The following is a 19,490-nucleotide window of genomic DNA, read 5'->3' as shown; positions in this document are numbered from 1 at the left end:
ATCAATTCCAAACTAAACCCACTGCCGTGTTCTTTCGCCACAGCCCCTGTATCAAACTAATCTTACTACCCTACATCAATCCCAAACTAATCTCACTTGCCACACTCTCCCCACAGCCCTGTCTCAACGCCAGACTAGTCCCCCTCAGGCAGAGAGATAAATTTTAATGGGATATAACATAGAACAGACTCGTTAAAGGTCTTTTCTAATTCAGTTTGTCAGCCAATATTCTATTTATTCGCACATTTTCACAAATCAGTGTGATCACTCAGGTGGCACAGGTGCACTGAATCAGTGTTTGTCATACCTGTTGCTACTCTTTATGAAGTCTCTGACATCATCGGGAAGAATGACCCGATGCTCTCCCATGTCACGATGGTTCCCAAGCACACAGACTGGAATGTGGTCTGGCACTTTTGGGAGCTCCTTCATGATATAACTGAATGTCCTGAAAAAGCAAACAAGGAAACTAGTAAACAACTTTCTCCCTACTGACTAAGCTAGCTCATTCACATATTAGTGCAGTTACTACAGTGATGATCTAGTAATCCAGTGTCAGCAAGTCCAAATCTGGAAATTAAATAAAAAGTCACATTTGTAAAAACGATGATGAAGAATGTGGATTGTCAAAGCCAACTGCTTATAGTGGCAAATAGATGGCAAAGTCACATTTTTCAAACACTATGCAATGAAGTAAGGCTCACAGATCGGAAGGCCTTAAAAAACTATCCCTACACTAACCAAAACTGAAGGAACATTTAAAATAAATTACATGAAGTATTCATCCTTAATGAGGAGGCTGTGGACTTTCTCCACATTAAAACATCACAAGCCACCTTGTCAAACATAACATGATCAAAAGCAAATCACCCAGGCTTCTGGCAGAGACAGAAGTGGAATTATCAATACACAATTTCAGGGAATGTTCAGATCTGGATCACCAAATCACCCTTAACCTCAAGGACCATGTTCTCAAGGGAAGGAGGGAGTAGAGGTGGGGGGGGGTTCCACAGAGATTTGGGCAAGGGGGCAGGGGAAGGGTGTGAATTCTGGGTGACGGGGGTTGTGGGAGAGGTGAAGGGTGCACACGTAGTGTATTTGCAGTCACAGTACTGTGATCAGACAGGAGCAAGATGGCCTATAAACTGATTGTTAGGTTGTTTAAGGATGACTCTCTAAGTACTGCTTCCACATACACCACATCAAAACAGGGCTCTGCACAAGGTTATTTTCAGCAGTTAAATTTAATACAGCACATTTTGTTTAAATTCATTAAGTCCTGGAACACCTGTGAGTCTCAAATCTGGAGCAATGAGTTTTACATTCACAGACTCACACTGGATGGACACCTATTGTGAATGGTGAGGTATGCTTACCATTGCTTGGTGATGTCAAACATCATGATAACACCATTACAGTTCTTGTAGACATCCAGGAACTCTGCATCTAGAGCTGGCTCTGCATCCGACTACCAAAAGAATATAACAAGGAGAAAACAATTATCGATATTGTGGAACACAGTGAGTCAATCTTGCATTCAAAGTAAAGCTATATCCTTAGTCAGTTAGGCCCAATTTACAAGGAGTAACTATTCTGTTCTGGGCACCATTGCTCCTTCCTGAGGCACTGGTCATGCAGGGGCTGGAGCACAAATCTACCGGAGAAATACTGGTGCCAAAAAGGTAAAATTGTGATGTATTGCATACTGGCAGTTGCATTTATTAAGTAAAGCAAACTGAAGTATGCTATAATTAAAGAATTTTACAGAAAGCTATTGTCTCAGAGGCAGCATCCCAAACCAAGATACACGCCCTTGAAATTCAAGGCAGGCAATTCAGGAATGATTAAAACTGAAAGAACTGCAAATGCTGTAAGTCAGAAATTGCCGGTAAATCTCAGCAGGTCTGTGCTGCCGAACGCTGAAATGTTAACTGATTTCTCTCTATAGACACTGCCAGGTCTGCTGAGCTTTTCCAGCAATTTGCGTTTTCATTTGGGGTGGCACAGTGGTTGGCACTGCTGCCTCACAGCACCAGGGACCTGGGTTCAATTCCAGCCTTGGGTGATTGTGCAAATTCCACACATTCTCCCTGCGTCTGTGTGGGTTTCCTCTGGGTGCCGTGGTTTCCTCCCACAGTCCAAAGATGTGCAGGGTAGGTGGACTGATCATGCTAACAGGTATTGCCCACAGTGTTCAGGGATGTGTAGATTTGGTAGATGATAAGATTGCTCTACCATTCAATGAGATCATGGTTAATTCTCATTTTTAAACAGTGACCCTCATTCTAGATTTTTTGCACACAAGTTTTTGCACATCTCTGAAGCAAGTGGGACTTGAACCTAAGAGCCCCTAGTTAATCTCTTGGCTGGGCCAGCATTTATTGCCCATCCCTACTTGCACTGTAGGTGCTGGTGGTGGTAGTGAGCTGCCCGCTTGAATAGCTACAGTCTTCTCTGTGTGGATAACCCATATTACTGTCAGGAAGGGAGTTCCAGGGTCTGTAACCTAACCACATTGAAGGAGTGATGATATATTCCCAGGTTGGGATGGAGAGAGGTTCATAGGGAAGCTTACAGGTGATGTCTTTTGCCCTTGTCCTTCTAGATAGTAAAGATCATAGATCTGGAAGGCACTGTCAAGGGGTCTTCAATGAGTTGCTGTACTGCGTCTTTGTAGATGGCATACTGTGCTGTCACTGTGTTTCAGCGGTAAAAGGGATGAATGCTGAAGGTGGTGAATGTAATGCCAATCATCAACTGGGCTGCTTTGCCCCAGTGTCAAGATGTGAGTGTTGTTGGAGCTGCATCATCTAGACAAAATGAATTTGTCTTGCTTGTAGGAACAGCATCAGAGAAATTAACAGTGCATTCAAAGTAAGGGACAAAGACGGTTATTCTGTCATCCATCCAGTCTGAGCCAAAGTTTAATTGAGTACAAAATGTTGCAGAATTTTGCCATCACAACTGAATGCAGGATCCAGTTTTAGACAGATTTTTAATCAGCAATGGAATCAAGGGTTATGGGGAAGGGGCCATCTTGCATTCATGAGGACAATTTGCAAAAGACCCAAAAAGAGGAAAATCAACATTTACAGTGTGAGATGAGAGTACAGAGAAGTTAGCAGGGTGAACTCTGGTACAGGTGTTACCACGGTAGAAGTGCAGCAGTTGATGACAATTAATTGCCAGGCTTTCTTTAGATATTCAACCACACTTGGTGAATAAACCTGGGCATGCAAAGAAATTAGACCGTCAATCCCAATGCAGGATTCAGTTGGCCCCTCAGTGTGGTTTAGCTGGGTATACTGGGACCCACATATATTAATTCACACATTATGAAAGAACATCTGGACATATTGAGGCTGTTCAGGTCGTAATAGGTGACAGGCATTTGCTCATTCATTTCTCAGGGCAATGCCTAACCAGTCAACTGCCTGGTTTAAAATTTAAACAAATCATTATTAACTGCTGCATTCTCCACAGTAACACTTCTGCCACTTGCTAACAAATTAGCATTCTCTTCTCATCCAGTATAAATGCTGATTTTCCCCTTTATTGATATTCTTGCGAATTGTCTAGAGAAGTGCATAGTGAAGAGCTACAAAACATTCTTACAGCAACACACAAGTTCAATCTTATCAAACAATTATTTGCATTACCATACAGTCAACCAATCAGGAGCAAGAACGTCAATGCCTATCAACCTGTTACAGATACATGAACCTGACCAATCAGCAGTAAGAGGCTACCAAATATTCCATCCACCATAACACCTAATCCCTCTTTTACCTGTACCAGTCATTCTTTCAGGTAACACTGCCCAAAAAGTCGAGACCTACCAATCTTCCTTCAGATTGTTGTTTTAAGTAAAAATTGCTCTTTTTAGACGAAAATCTTCCACAGTATAATGGGTACATTGATAGCATGGAGTTAAGCATTATCATGGAAATCTTCATACCTCTTTTGAAATTATGACACCTTCCATGCAGTCAGATGGGTCTAAATTCAGCTTCAAATTCCTGCTGCACAACATTAATGCCACCACTGTTTTCCTGACTTGTGGTAACAAACCAATGCAGACACAAGTAATCCTAAGGTTTCAGCTGCAGTAGGCAAAGCCCTTAATAATTCTCCCCTTACCTTCTGAATGCATAGAACAAGGGACTGCACTGAATCACCTCTCCATAAGCATCACTCTTGTACTCTATTCCTCAAGTAACGGAGAGCTGACCATCAGGGAGCCCAAAGCCCCAGTTTCAGCTCAAAAACTGCACTAAGGCAGTTTAAACAATTTCTTTAGTGAACTGGACATACATGGATTGGTGAATAGAGAGCACAAGTTTCACTGTATTAGTCACTAGGAAGTGATCTTAGACATTCTAAGAATCAGAATTCACATGAAGATTCAAAAATGTGACTGAGTGTGATTGAGAAGGTAACAGCAAACAACTGAAGACTACTGCAAACAACTGGAGCTGCAAGTTTTTCAAACAGGTGAACACAAATACAAAGTGTCATCACATCTACTCCCAAATCTGGAACACTTGAATCATTAGCTAAAATAGCATTTCACATGTTCCATTTCTCCTTAAATCACAGAATAGCATTTAAAAAGATTGTTATAAATGATAGATGTACTACATTTTTCATTTGGTCATTTATAATAATATCAGATATACAACATGCCTGGGATATTTCAACAGCTAATAACTATAAAGTAATATGCCCATTTCTTTTCACACATATCTGCAAAGATTTCCAACATGACAGAACATTTTGTTGCATCTAACTTTAAAATGCAGGTCACCTTTGGTGCAACAATTTCAAAGTCAACTGATACTATCAGCTACTTTTCACTGTTGGTAGATAATACAAATATGTGAATTAGCCTGTTCTGCTGTTCAATAAGATCATGGCCGATTTGGTTAGACCACATTCCCACCTACTACTATAAACATTTAATCTCCTCGGTCATCAGGAATCTGTCTTAAAATATTCAAAGACTTTTGCATTCACCATGTTTCCATGAAGACAGTTCAAAAGACCCCCCTCTCAAAGAAAGTTTTCCACATTCCTGTTTTAACATGGTGGCCTCCTGTAGCAGCCCCTAATCCCAGGTTCTTCTACAAGAGGAAATAGCTGAGAAGACCCTGCAGGATCTTATCTGTTTCAATCAAGTTGCCTCTTACTCTTCTAAACACAGTGAATACTAGCATAGTGTGTCCAACCTTTCCTCATAAGACAATCCTCCCATCCAACAGAAAAAGAAGAACTGAAGATGTTATAAATCCGAAACAACTACAGAAATTCAGCAGGTCTGGCAGAAGGCCTGGTGAGAAAGCAGACAATGTTTGGGTCCAGTGACGTTTTATCAAACTTGAAACTTGACTTTTTCTCAAAAGTAACTGCAGCTTGTGTGTTTGGCATATTTGGCTGGGGAAGACAGAGAGAGAAAAAATACGAGAAAATAAGCAATAGGTGGTGATGATGCCGAGAGAGTTCGAGCGAGAGTGAGACACACACACACACACAAACACATGCAGAGAACACTAGTTAGGCCAACAAAGGAACAGATACTGATGAGCCAGAAGAAAGAAAAAGTTGCTAATGGGGTCCATTAGTGGGTGAAAATGGGTTGGCTGTGGTGAAAGCAGTTCGTGTGATGACAAGACCTGGTGCGTGGGGGTGGGGAAGCTGGCAGAACAGCCCATCATTTTCCATTTGGTGGTCTCACACCCTTTGGAACTAAATTTCAAATATAATAATCTTATTGCCTCAGCACTTCTTCCTTGTCACTCCCCCACCTACTGTTTTCCCTTCGTAGGCTCCACCTCCATCTAACGTTATTCCTTTTCCTCTCCCCATCTTCAGTTTTTATATACTGATCTTTTCCTAGCTACAATTAGTTCTGAAGAAAGGTCACTGGATCCAAAACATTAAACTCTGCTTTCTTTCCACAGATGCTGCCAGAATTACTGAGCTTCTCCAGCTATTTGTGTTTTTATTCCCATACCAGGCTTTTGTCTAATAAATCTTGTCTGAACTGCTTCCAAAGCATTTCCTTCCTTAAATAAGAAAGCCAATACAATACATACTCGAGTTGTGGTCTCACCAAAGCCTTGTATAACTGAAGCATAACTTCCTTACATTTGGATTAAGTTAGCCTGGTGATCAACAATAACATTCTATTAGCTTTCCTAGCTACTTGCTGCACCTGCACACTGGCTTTTTATGATCCATGAACCAGAACACACACCCTTCTGCAACTTAGACCTCTGCAATCACTCATTTTTGTTTTCTTTCTGACAAAATGGACCAATTCAAATAGATAATGGAACCTACTCCAAATTTGGGAAATTTTGTAAAATGTAAGCCAATGTCACTACTTCTTTTAAGAATCTGGAATGATGTTTAACAGTACTCAAGGACTTGTTGGCCCGCACTTCAAAAGACTTGATTTGTCTGACTTGACAGGTGTGTTCTTTGTTTAGATCAGCACGTTGTCTGTAGCGCTCCCAGTATGCTTTTTGGTCAAGGCTATCTTGAAATCCATTGTACAAGGAACCCCCGGCTTCTGTCATGACATTACAGATTTATTATAGAAACGCAGCACTCTCAGACCAGTTGAACCAGGAACATTCCTTGTCACAATGGACTTTGGCACACGACAACAGCATTACCCACGATGATGGCACTGATGGAACAGCCTCAGTACTCAACGCCAACAAATGCCAATTTCCAGGCACCATCCTACAACTCATTCACTTCATCCTCGATTGCGTCTTCACCTTCAACATCTAGTCCTTGATTGAGACACACTGAACAGCCATGGGGACCAAATCTGCACCCCAATACACCAACATTTTCATCCACAAGTTCAGGCAAGACTTCTTTGCTGCAAAGGACCTTCAACCAATGCAATACACATGTTACAATGACAACATTTTCTTCCCCTAAACTCATGGTGAGGAATCACTGAAATGACTACATAACAATATCAACAAGTTTCATCCCACCATCAGACTTTGTACGGGCTACTCTTCAGAATCAGTCTTATTCTTGACACATTCACCTCCATCAAGGACAGACAACTCAGTACCTCAGTCTACCGCAAACCCACAGATAATCTCATGATGCTGCACTTCTCTAGCTTCCACTCTAAACAAGCCATCCCCTACAGACAAGCCCTGCATATACACAAGATTTGCTCAGACAAGGAAGAACACAACGGACACCTAAAGATGCTGAAAGATGCCCTCACAGAAAAGGGATACGATGCTCAACTCATCAATCACCAGTTCCAAAGTGCCACAGTAGAAAATCACAACAAGCTACTCAGAAGACAGACACAGGACACAATCGATGGAGTACCTTTCATCATTCAGTACTTCCCCGGAGTGCAGAAACTACACTATGTTCTTCGCAGCCTTCAACAGGTCATCAATTACAATGAACGTCTCACCATGATCATCCCTACACCCCCACTTCTCATCTTCAAACTATCACCAAACCTTAACAGACCACTGTTTGTAGCAAATTACCCAGCCTTCAGAGTAACATCAATCACAACACCGCCACAGCAACATCTATAAGTCATACCAGATCATCAACATGATTACTACCATCACACATGGGACCATCATCCACCGCCTACACAGCAGATACTCTCATTCTCAGTCAATGTTGTCTACCTCAAATGCTGCAGGCAAGGATGCTCCAAGGTATGGTATATTAGTGAGACCTTGCAGACTCTGTGGCAATGGATGAAGGGACACTACATAACAATCACTAGATGGGAATGTTCCCTTACAGTCAGGGAACACTTCAGCAGTGGAGGGTATTTAGCCTCCAATCTTCGGTTAAGCATCCTCCGAGACAGTCTTCGAGACACAAAGCAATGCAGGATTGCTGAGCAGAAACTGATAGTCAAGTTCCATATCCATAAAGGCAGCCTCAAATGGGATCTCGGGTTCATGTCACACTACAGAGAACCCCTCCACACTATTCTGTATTTGTAAAACCTTCCTTACTGTCCTGTTTTGACACCATCATCTTGATAACTCGTTATGATCTCTATACCTTAATTAGTATTACAGTTTTGGATTACTTGTTATGTTGGTTAGACCCTCAACACGCAACTCTAATACTTTACATGTTAGCCCAGCCATTTGGTTGGTCTCCAGTACCACCTTATTTTTAATTTTTTTTGTCATTATCTCTCTGCCTCATTTAATCGGATTATATATTATCCCTTCACTTACTTTTTCAGCTGTTGACACTTTATTCACATTGTCTGATACTTTTAATCACCTGCAGAGGCTTATTATTCAGCTTACCAACACTCCACTCGCACCATCTGTATGATCTTTTGATCTCTCTGCCTATAAATCTGAACCTGTAATGCTTTTCTTCACTTCACGTGATGAAGTTACGGTCTCAAATAAATCTGTCAGATTATAAACTGGTGTCGTACGACTTCGAACCTTATATAGGTTTAAGAAATCATGAGAAGCTAAGATAAGGTGAATGGCAAAGATCTTTCACCCAGGGTGGGGTAAGTTCAAAACAAGGGGGTATATTTTTAAGATGAGGAAAGAGGTAAAAATGACTTTTTCACACGGACGGTGGCACATATGTGGAATGAACTTCCAGAAGAAATGGTACATGCAGATACAGTGACAACATTTAAAAGATGTGGAGGTGGCAGCATTGACACCAAGTCTTAAAAATAGGCACCCTCGTTTTGAACTCCCTCATTCTAGGGAAAAGATCTTCGCTATTCACCTTACGTATGCCCCTTACGATTTCGTAAACCTCCAAAGTCACCCCTCAACCTCCTATGTCTACTCTCTTCCACAATCAATGATTTATACCCATAAAACCACAACCCTCTCTACTCTTCAATACCTCTTCGAATATTATTCTTTATATCATGTTGCCTCTCCATGGTCTTCCAAACAAAATGAAACACTTCATACTTGACAATTCTCAAAAATATTGTCCACGTTTCCACTAGCCCATCTATATTCTCTTGAAGTCTATCACTACAATCACAGCGCACAATATTCTCAAGATTACGTCATCTGCAAATTCTGAAATTATTCCCCGCACTCTTATGTCCATTAATACTGATCAGGAAAATGTGGGCCAAATCAGAACCCCTAAAGAATTTTATACATCTTCTTCCAGCCTGAAGGTAACACATTAACCACAAAGCTGATTCCTTCATTCAATGATAATAAAATGTGAGGCTGGATGAACACAGCAGGCCAAGCAGCATCTCAGGAGCACAAAAGCTGACGTTTCGGGCCTAGACCCTTCATGAAGGGTCTAGGCCCGAAACGTCAGCTTTTGTGCTCCTGAGATGCTGCTGGGCCTGCTGTGTTCATCCAGCCTCACATTTTATTATCTTGGAATCTCCAGCATCTGCAGTTCCCATTATCTCTGATACTCCTTCATTCAATGAACTTGGTTTCCGTGTCTCTACTATCCCTTTCATTGCACGAGTATTAACCTTTCTGATGCTTGATGACCGGCACAGACATGACATGAAGAAGGGTTTTTTTTAGGTTCAATAGAGATTTTACAGAACAGAAAGATCCTATGGCCAACGTGACTACACCAGTTATCGAACATCCATTTATTTGAATGCCCTGCTCTTATGCTGTCTATTTCCCTTATATACACCTGCTTTACTTTTTGTGTCATCTGCAATTTTGGCTATTGCACATTCACTTTCCTCATTCAAGCCATTCATTTTATATATGTAAATAAAAATAATTGTGACCCTAGCACAGATCTCTGTGACATACCACTGTTATAGATTGCCACCCTGAAAATGCTCCCATTATCCCCACTCCATCTTCTATTAATTAGACAATCCTCTATCAATACTAAATACTACCTCAAACACCATGGGCTCTTATTAAGCAGCCTAATGTGTGGTACCTTATCAAATGGCTTCTGAAAATCTAAATCTATGACATCTACTGACTTCCCTTTATCAATCTTGTTTGTTAACTCTTCAAAGAATTCTAGTATATTTGTCAGGCCTGATTTCCCCTTCATGAAGCCATGCTGACACTATTTTATCATATGTATTTCTAAACGTTCTGCTATTATATCTTAAGACATTTTCCATTGACAGATGTTTGTATGCTTCTCCTTGTAAATAAAGGTACTACATTTCCAGTCCTATAGGACTTTTAAAGGTTCAAAGCATTCTTGGAAGATTACAACTAGTGCACCCACTATCTCTGTAGCTACTTTTTAATATCCTTGTGTAATAACTCAGGAAGCTCAAATGGAAAGGAACATCATTTATTGCTAAACACCAAATTAGACCCACTATTCCTGGCGTACATAGGCTAATCCCTTCTTCTTTCAGTTTTGGAAGTGAGGAGTGCAAACGGATGAAGCATTAGTAATTCTGGGATGTTAGATGTGAAAATGGTCACTGTAGAGTAACAAAAGGCACGAGTGTGCTAATATGCGTGACATGTTTGCAGAGTACAGGGAGAGAGCAGAAAAGAGAACAGAGAAAAAAGAGCAGGAAAGAGAACAGAATATACTTTTTGTCACTTAGATTGCTGCCATTAGAAAGTTCGATAGGAAAACTTGACAAAGACGATAATTCTAAGTAAGGTTTAGGAAAAAGAAATGGAAGGATGGAGAATGTCTGTCAATACAATAGAAACACAGTGCCGGCACTGGACATCCAACACATCAACAACAGGATCTCACACTTCTCCATTTTTAAGTGCATCCAACTGTACCTCTTGTGGGTCATTCTCCAGTTTCAGGCCATCTCCTTTTTTCCGACTTTTACCTAAACAAAGGTAACAATTAGTTATTGGTTAACAAGTAGAAATCTTCCTCTCAGAAGCCAAGTATCCAAACAAATAATAAGGACAAAGACCTCATTTTAGTACCAGGGCAACGGAGCCAAAAAAAAAGTCACAGCACTGAAAGCTTTCTGTTCCGAGACAAGTGAATACGAACCCTCTGCCTGCTTCACCTAGATCCCATTTCTGTTTCACTCTCCTTCCCTTTACATGCTATTAAAGTAAGATACTTTAATTGTATTGCAAAAGTCTAGATCACAGGTACAGAATTATATAAGTTCTACACTGCCACTTCAAGCTGTCCCAGGACAGGTATAGCAGAGATTTGGATACACAGAAAAACACCCTTTACACTATTAAACTGAAAAAAAAGCTCCTCTCCACTACCCACATCAAATGCTCTCAGCGGACATGTACAACACAAGGTTAGATATAAAGTAAAGCTGCCTCCACACTGTTTTCATCAAACACTATCAGGACAAGGACTGTAAGGGGTGGGCTGAGGAGCCGTTCTACAACGTCCCTTTCAAACATTCACAGGACAGGTACAGCTAGTTCAATGAAAAGTAAACACTTTCAATGCAAACAGGAATTAGTTTCAAAACAGATAAACAGGTTTACTAATACAGTCACCAGAATTCGAGAATGACATTCCCCACAACAACAGGGTAAACTTTCATTCTTCTGGAGTTTCCTATCGGGAAACATTGTTTCACAGGATGTCAGTGATGCTGACATAGCAAACATTAATTGGCCAGACTTAGTTGTATTTAAAAAGGCAGGGCTCAGTTGCCTTCATGAAACACTACAGTTCTTCAGGCAATGGGGTACCTACATTGCTGTTGAGGATTTCCAACAATTTGACCCAGTGACAGCGTAGGAATGGTGATTTATTACTAAAGAGTCAGAGGAGAACTTGCATGGGGTGGTGCTTCCATGTATCTGCTACTCTTGTCCTTCAAGGTGGTACAGGTCACAGATTTGAAAAGTGCTGCTGAAAGAGGTTTGGTGAGTGTCTGCAGTGCATCATGTAGATGGCACATACTGCTGCTTTGAGCATCAGTGGAGGACAGATTGAATATAAGGAGGAGATGGATGAGGTGTTAATCAAGTGGCCTGCTTTGTTCTGGATGGTATCAGAGATAATGGGAACTGCAGATGCTGGAGATTCCAAGATAATAAAATGTGAGGCTGGATGAACACAGCAGGCCAAGCAGCATCTCAGGAGCACAAAAGCTGACGTTTCGGGCCTAGACCCTTCATCAGAGACTCTCTGATGAAGGGTCTAGGCCCGAAACGTCAGCTTTTGTGCTCCTGAGATGCTGCTTGGCCTGCTGTGTTCATCCAGCCTCACATTTTATTATCTTGTTCTGGATGGTGTCAAGCTTGTTAAGTGCTGTTGGAACTGCACTCGTCCAGGGAGTCGAGCGGTGAGTTACACGTCACAGAATTCTCAGCCAGCAACCTGACCTTGTAATCGTGTTTATATATCACAGCCAGCTTATCTACACTTCACTATAAAGAGACACTCTCTAACCTAAAAACAGTGGCTTCAGTCACTGTCTGTCTCTATGGACAAGGGACTGCTCATGAGAATATATGCCACTTCTGGAGGCAGTCTGTTTGTGGCTGCAGAGAGGTTGATTTGAGAGTAGTTCCTTCAGCAGCCACCACAGATTGGTAACACTGGCCTAACTTCAGCCTTCAGCACACCATCTTTTTTGCAAACTTGTGATTTGTATTGACTACTGCTTTTTCTGCATCCTTCCTAACTGTTCACGTGTAGCCTCTCTGGTGCACACTTGCGCTGCACCACCACTTATCCAGACCTCCTCATATCACGGATGGTCTTGAGCAGACAGTGAGCAAGAGCATATTTTTGGGAATTTGGCTGTTGTCCATTAATCTCATGTGACCCAGTGAACAGAGTTACCACTCACTCAAATGTAAACAAGCTGATCACTTCACACTGGTATACTTCCATACTCAGCGTCCTGTATAACCAGGTTATAGCCTCTTGCTCATCAGAGGCAATAAAGCTGGTAGGTTTCACTTTTATTGATCTTAGTTGGGTAATAGGTCAGCACAGCATCATGGCCAAAGGGCCTGTACTGTGCTGTACTGTTCTATGTTTTTTTCTTTTTGGCTCCATTAACTCTTCTTGCCTTGCTACAGCATCTCATTGAAACTTACAGAATACTGAACTGCTTGGGTACAGTGGACATGGGAGAAGATGTTTCCGCTAGTAGGAGAGACTAGAACACAATGGCACAATTTCAGGGTGAAAAGATGACCCTTTAGAACTGAGATGAGGAAGAACTTCTTCAGCCAGGGGGTGGAGGATCTGTAGAACTTACTGTCACAGAGGGCTGTGGAGGCCAACTCATTAAGTATATTTAAGACGGAGATAAATAGGCACTTGATTAGCAAAGGGGATCAATGGTTACAGGAAAAAAGACAGAAGAACGGGACCGAAAAACACATCAGCCAGGACTGAATGATGGAGCAAACTCAATGGGCCAAATGGCCTAATTCTGCTCCTATATCACATGGTCTTAAAGTACGGAGAGTGCAGAGGACACTCGACCAAGACACATGGAACTTTGGATTTTCAGAAAGTTTGTTGTTGGTTCATACTTATCTTCACAACTTTGAGTCAACTGAAGTCTTGGCATTCAGACAGTGATTTTAGTTTCAAGGGATAGGTTGCTGCTAACCGTTGATCCAAGAAATATGAAGCTGTCAGCAACCTCTAGGATGAGGTTGCCAATGTAGACAGAATGTGGAATCTCCATAAGAAACATCCAAAAGAAATAAGAACAGGGCTAGGCCATTCCCCCTCAAGCCTGCTCTGCCATTCAATAGCATCGTGGTTCATCTGACATTCCTTGCATCCACTCCTGTTTCCCCTGTCACCCTCGATTCCCAGACTGATCAGAATCTATCTCGGCCTTAAGTATACACAAGACTCTGCTCCCATAGCTCTCTGTGGCAAGGAGTTCCAAAGACACTCAATTGTCTGAGAGAAGAGATTCCTCCTCATCAGTCTTAAATTGGTACCCCTTTATTCTGAGAAAAAGGCCTCTGATCCTAGATTCTCCAATGAAAGGGGCATCCTCTCAGCATTTACCCTAACAAGACCCTTAAGAATCCAATATGTTTCAATGAGACCACCTCTAATTATTCTAAACTTCAGTGAATAAAATCCCATTGTGTTTAGTCTTTGCTTATAAACCAACCACTCCAAAACTGAGATCATCCTAGTGAACCTTTCCTGAATGGCCTTCCAATGAAATAATATCGCTTCTTAAATAAGCGGATTAAAAACTGCTTACAGTCCCCCAGATGTGGTCTTACCAGCACCTTTAGAATTACAGTAAGACTTCCCTACTCTTATCCTCCAAACCCCTTGATATAAGGGCCAACATTCCATCAGCCTTCCTGATTACCTGCTGCACCCACGTGCAATGTTTAAGTTTTGCGCACAAGTAACCTATCGTCACTATATTGGAGTTTTATGCATTTTTCCTCCATTTAAATGATACTGTTCTTTTGCTCTCCCTTCCAAAATGAACAAGTCCACACTTCTTCACATTATGTTCCATTTGTCAACATTTTGCCTACTTACTTATCCTGTTAATTTCTCTCTGGAAACCATTTGCACACCTCTTGCAACCTGCTTTTTCACTTCTTTTGGGCCTGCAAATTTGACTACAGTACATGTCCTTTCTTCCCTGATGTCATTAATATACAGTCTAAACAGTTGCGGTCCCTCTGTTCCACTACATTCCTTAAGGCCCTAACATTCACCATGAAACTCCTACCTTGATTTGACTTTCCAAAATACAACAGCTACACTTATCTATAATAAACTCGATTTGCCATTTTTCAGCCCACTTACTCAGGTGATCAAGGTCCTGTTGCAATTTCTGATAACGTTCCTTATTGTCCACGATACTGGCTGTTTGCGACATCTGCAAACATACTAACCATGCCTTGTACATTCTTATCCAAATCAGTGATATAGATAACAAACAGCAATGAGCCCAGCACCATCCCTGAGGCACACCACAAATCACAGGCCTCCACCTTTACCTTCCACTATTATCCTCTGTTTCTTACCATCAAGCCAACTGTGCATCCAATTTGCCTGCATGTGCTCAAACTTTTCTTTCTTAAATAAACCATGCTCCAACACTCAACGACTTCTTCCTACACCAGGGCCTGATACTCTACAGCAACCCTCAACCCAAAACTTGACTGGCCCTGCTCATGCCATGCTTCACTACTCAGCAGATTGCACCTCCCATTCCAACCCCCAACTCAGAGCTGATACTCGCTACCTCCCCACAACCTCAATAATTAAGGAGAATACATAATATTCTACAAGCATATCAAGGGGGACAAGAATAACAGGGAAAGAGTAGAGCCCATTCAGGACTGAGGGGAAATACATGTCTGAAACCAGAGAACATTAGCAGGGTGTTAAAACAGAACTTCAAAACTGTCTTCATTCAGGAGGAGGATGTAGCAATTCAGGAAATTGAACTGTGAGGTTCTTGAGCAGATCTCCATTTAGAGAAGCATGGCTTGATCAAGGAAAATCAGCATGGTTTTGTCAGATGAGGCCATAACTGAGAAATCTGGTGGATTTTTTTTGAAATGGTGACCAGGTGTGTAGATGAGGACATAGGGTATTCAATGTAGTTTACGTGAGTTTCAGCAAGGTCCTTGACAAGGTCTCACATGGCAAGATGATAAAGAAGATAAAAGCACATGGGATTCAGGATAACCTGCTAAGATGTAGTCAACACTGGCTTAATGGAAGACGACAAAGGGTGACAGCAGATGCCTGCGAGTGTGACTGGAACCCAGTTTGCAGTGGCATTCCAAGGGAATAGTGCTGGGTCCCTTATTGTTCACGATTTTCATAAATGGTGTGGTTGACAGCATTGGGAGGATGGAGAATGAAAAGTAAGTTTACAGATGATTGACTGGCTAGTTGACAGTGAGGAAAAAGTCCTAGGTTGCTTCAGAATATAAACAGATTGATCAGATGAAGGATCAGTGACAGATAGAATTTAACTATGGTAAATGGGAGGTGACATATGTTGGTGGAAGGAACAAGACAAGGGAGTACTGAAAGAATGGCAGGACACTAAGTAGCTCAGAGGAATCTTTTGAGTGCTTGTCCACAAATCCCTGAAGGCAGCAGGGCAGGTTAATAGAGTAATTAAGGCAGCATACAGGACGCCTGCCTGTATCATAGATTTTAAGAGCAGGAAGTCATGTTGGAGCCATACTGAACTTTAGCTAGGCCACATTTGGGGCACTGTGTACAGTTCTGCAGAACAGATTCACCAACATGTTGCCTGGGATGGAGCATTTTAGCTATGAAGAGTAGCTGGATAAACTCAGATTATTTTCTTTGGAGCTGAGAAGGTTGAAGTGGAACCTGATGGAGGGGTACAAGATCAAGGGGCATGGACAGGGTGGAAAAAAAAAAGCAGTGGTTCTCCTCAATTGAACAGTCAAGAACAAGGACGCATGCTTTTACAGCGAAAGACAGGAAGCTTAAGAGGGGACGTGAGGAAACTATTTTTCACCGAGAGTAGTGGTGGCCTTGAGTGCACTGCTTGGGAGGGTAGTTGAGGCAGGAAACCTCACAACCTTTAAAAAGCACTTGGGTGAGCACTTTAAGTGTCAAGAATTCTTGGCTATGCGACTAGTGCAGATAGTTAAGTATTTGTGGCAGTACAAACTTGATGGGCTGAAGGACCTTTTCTGTACTGTATGATTCTATGATATTTGATGCGTAAATATTTCACAGGGCACGTCCTGCTTAAAGAAACCTATCTGAATATGGCTATAGATTCACCTATGTACATCCATGAGGACAGACAGGGCTCAGACTGACATTGAATTTCAGTGTCCTATGGCCTTAGGGAGTGTCAGCCACGCAGGGCTTGAACACAATGATGTTCTTTCTATAAGTGAATGGACTACCCAAGATACATGTGTACATCAAAGAGCAGGTAGTAACATTGTTATTGTAAGGCATTTTGTCATCCAATTTTCAAAAGGAAATTTAATCTAACCATAATTAAAAATGAAAAATGTCAAATACTCAAATCAAGGAGCATTTATGGAGAAAGAAATCAATGTTAATATTGCAAGTCCATGATGAGTCATTTGAATTATGACTGCTTTGGAACTTGGTTATCTGCAGACAGCAGTATTGACAAAGACTGCCGGACATAATGAATAAATTCATGACATTTGCAGGATCAAGCTAGCTAGGAGCTAATATCGGAAGAGATTCAAAAAGAATAATGTTGTGAAGGATGACATTTTCAGAATCACAGAATGAGTTCAGAATGTCACTGAATCCCTGAAGTGTGGAAACAGGCCCTTTGGCCCAACAGGTCCACACCAACCCACAGAGCATCCCCCTATAACCCATACATCCCTGGACACTACTGGCAATTTAGAATGGCCAATCCACCCAGCCTGCACATCTTTGGATTGTGGGAGGAAACTGGAGCACCCGGAGGAAACTCACACAGACACGGAGAGAATGTGCAAACTGCATGCAGACAGTTGCCTGAAAGTGGAATCGAACCAGGGTCCCTGGCGCCGTGAGGCAGCAGTGCCAACCACTGAACTACCGACCCATCCGTGAACTTATAAATTCACCCAAGATATCTCCATTCCAACAAATCAAATATCAGTAGTTTTGGTATTTTACAACATCCCGTACCAAATTCAGGCACAATGTAACATCTTTGTGATCGGCTAGGCTGTGGAATAGAGAAAGAACAGCATAAAGCAACTGGCTAACAAGACAAGTGCAAGAAGAGACAGGAACAGTGAATGCCACGAAGTCTAGAAGAGCTTATTCAAGATGTTAACAAACCATTGTACAGCTATTTGCTAATATCTATTTTGACTGAACTGCCCTGACTAGATGTTGGACACTATATGCAAATGAAGCTACCAGGATGTCTCAAATTTCTACTCCACATCCCGTTCCCCAAACATATCTCCTTCAGCAGTCTGAAGAAGACAGTCTGTTTGTCACCACATTTGACCTGATAGCTATTGTCAGTCAGCAAAGACAGGTATTTGATGAATAAGACTTTGTATGAGTCATGGGCAGCAGAGTTTTGGATGACTTCCAGATTATGTGGAGGTCAAATGTGGCAGACCCCAATGAGGACTGCATTTGAAAAGCCAAATCTGCAAATGATAAAGGACTAAATGAATGTTTTAGCAGCAAGTGAGTGGGGACCAAGAAAGTATTGGATGATGGAAGTGAGAATAGGCAATCTTAGTGTTAGCATCAATGAAGTTACAAGCTTATCTCTGACAGCCCATTATCCAGAGATAAGCTTGTAACTTCATTGATGCTAACACTAAGATTGCCTATTCTCACTTCCATCATCCAATACTTTCCTGGTCCCCACTCACTTGCTGCTAAAACATTCATTTAGTCCTTTATCATTTGCAGATTTGGCTTTTCAAATGCAGTCCTCATTGGGGTCTGCCACATTTGACCTCCACATAATCTGGAAGTCATCCAAAACTCTGCTGCCCATGACTCATACAAAGTCTTATTCATCAAATACCTGTCTTTGCTGACTGACAATAGCTATCAGGTCAAATTCTCATGTCTCTTTTCAAATTCTTCATGGTTCAACAGCATTAGAAATTGGCTCTAGAGTGGAGGAATTGGACCATCGAGCTTATTACACCACTTAATAAAGAAAAACTGTTAAAGTTCCAGAGGACTATAGTGCCGTTCTCTCATTAGGAGAGAAGAGGGAAAAGGGAGGAAAGAGGGGAAAGGTTGAGAAGGAAAGTACTTCATGGTGGCCTTAGCCAGATCGAGAATTGAACCCACGCTATTGGTGTCACTCTGCATCACAAACCATACATCCAACGTAACTGCCCCCACACCGCTCAATATGATGGCGGCTTTTCTTGGGTTTCAACTCCACATCCCTGCCTGTTCCCCATTCATTCCTTGATTTCCTAAGACACCACAATTCCGCCCATCTCAATGTTAAATCTCTTAAATGTGGACCCCAAAAATTTCAAGGGGTGGGGACTTAGAAAGATTCACAACTATTTAATTTTCGTTACCATCCAGGTAGGCAGTGCAAATGGACAGTCAAACGTGTTGAGTTCACACCCGACTTGGGTAGGCATACTGAGCAGACTTTGCTTTCTCAGATCTAGCAAGCTTTCCACTGATGCAGTCTAGCATTGTACATCAAACACCGAGGACCTAGGTGCCTTTGTATCTAAGATGGTGCCGTAATGTGGTGGCTTATAAAATTTTCACTGTACTCATTTGAGTACGTGACAATAAAGCCAATTGAATTTGATTCAGGATGCAATGAAGGTAGCCCCCACAAGGTTTCCACTCCATTAATGTGCAGCATGCAACCTCAACAAAGATCATCATTCAGATAGATGCAAGATTCCCAGGCTGCTATCATGACACTTCGAACAGGTATCAGGTTCCTGATCTCTTCCTATTTTGAAGCAGATCTACTACTGCCTGCTATAAAGCAAGGCATAAATCCTTACATCATGGCTGACCATATCCATGAGAAACCAACTACTGAGGCCCAAGAATGG

At 41.7% G+C, this 19,490-nt stretch overlaps 1 protein-coding gene across 1 annotated transcript in view; it reads right to left on the bottom strand.

Annotated features, from left to right (window-relative positions):
* LOC125465439 (rab-like protein 6) overlaps positions 1 to 19,490 on the bottom strand; it is a 119,019-nt gene that overhangs the window by 81,063 nt on the left and 18,466 nt on the right. Inside the window, exons 4-6 of the mRNA XM_048558966.2 lie at positions 10,776 to 10,828; positions 1,377 to 1,468; positions 308 to 448 (exon numbers count right to left, since the gene is read on the bottom strand). Coding sequence (XP_048414923.1) covers positions 308 to 448; positions 1,377 to 1,468; positions 10,776 to 10,828 — 286 coding nt within the window. The remainder of the gene's footprint in view (positions 1 to 307; positions 449 to 1,376; positions 1,469 to 10,775; positions 10,829 to 19,490) is intronic.

This window comes from Stegostoma tigrinum, chromosome 29 (assembly GCF_030684315.1).
Source record: "Stegostoma tigrinum isolate sSteTig4 chromosome 29, sSteTig4.hap1, whole genome shotgun sequence".
NCBI classification, from domain to species: domain Eukaryota; kingdom Metazoa; phylum Chordata; class Chondrichthyes; order Orectolobiformes; family Stegostomatidae; genus Stegostoma; species Stegostoma tigrinum.
The sequence above is the reverse complement of the archived record's forward strand: the minus strand, read 5'-3'. Positions and strand labels throughout refer to the sequence as shown.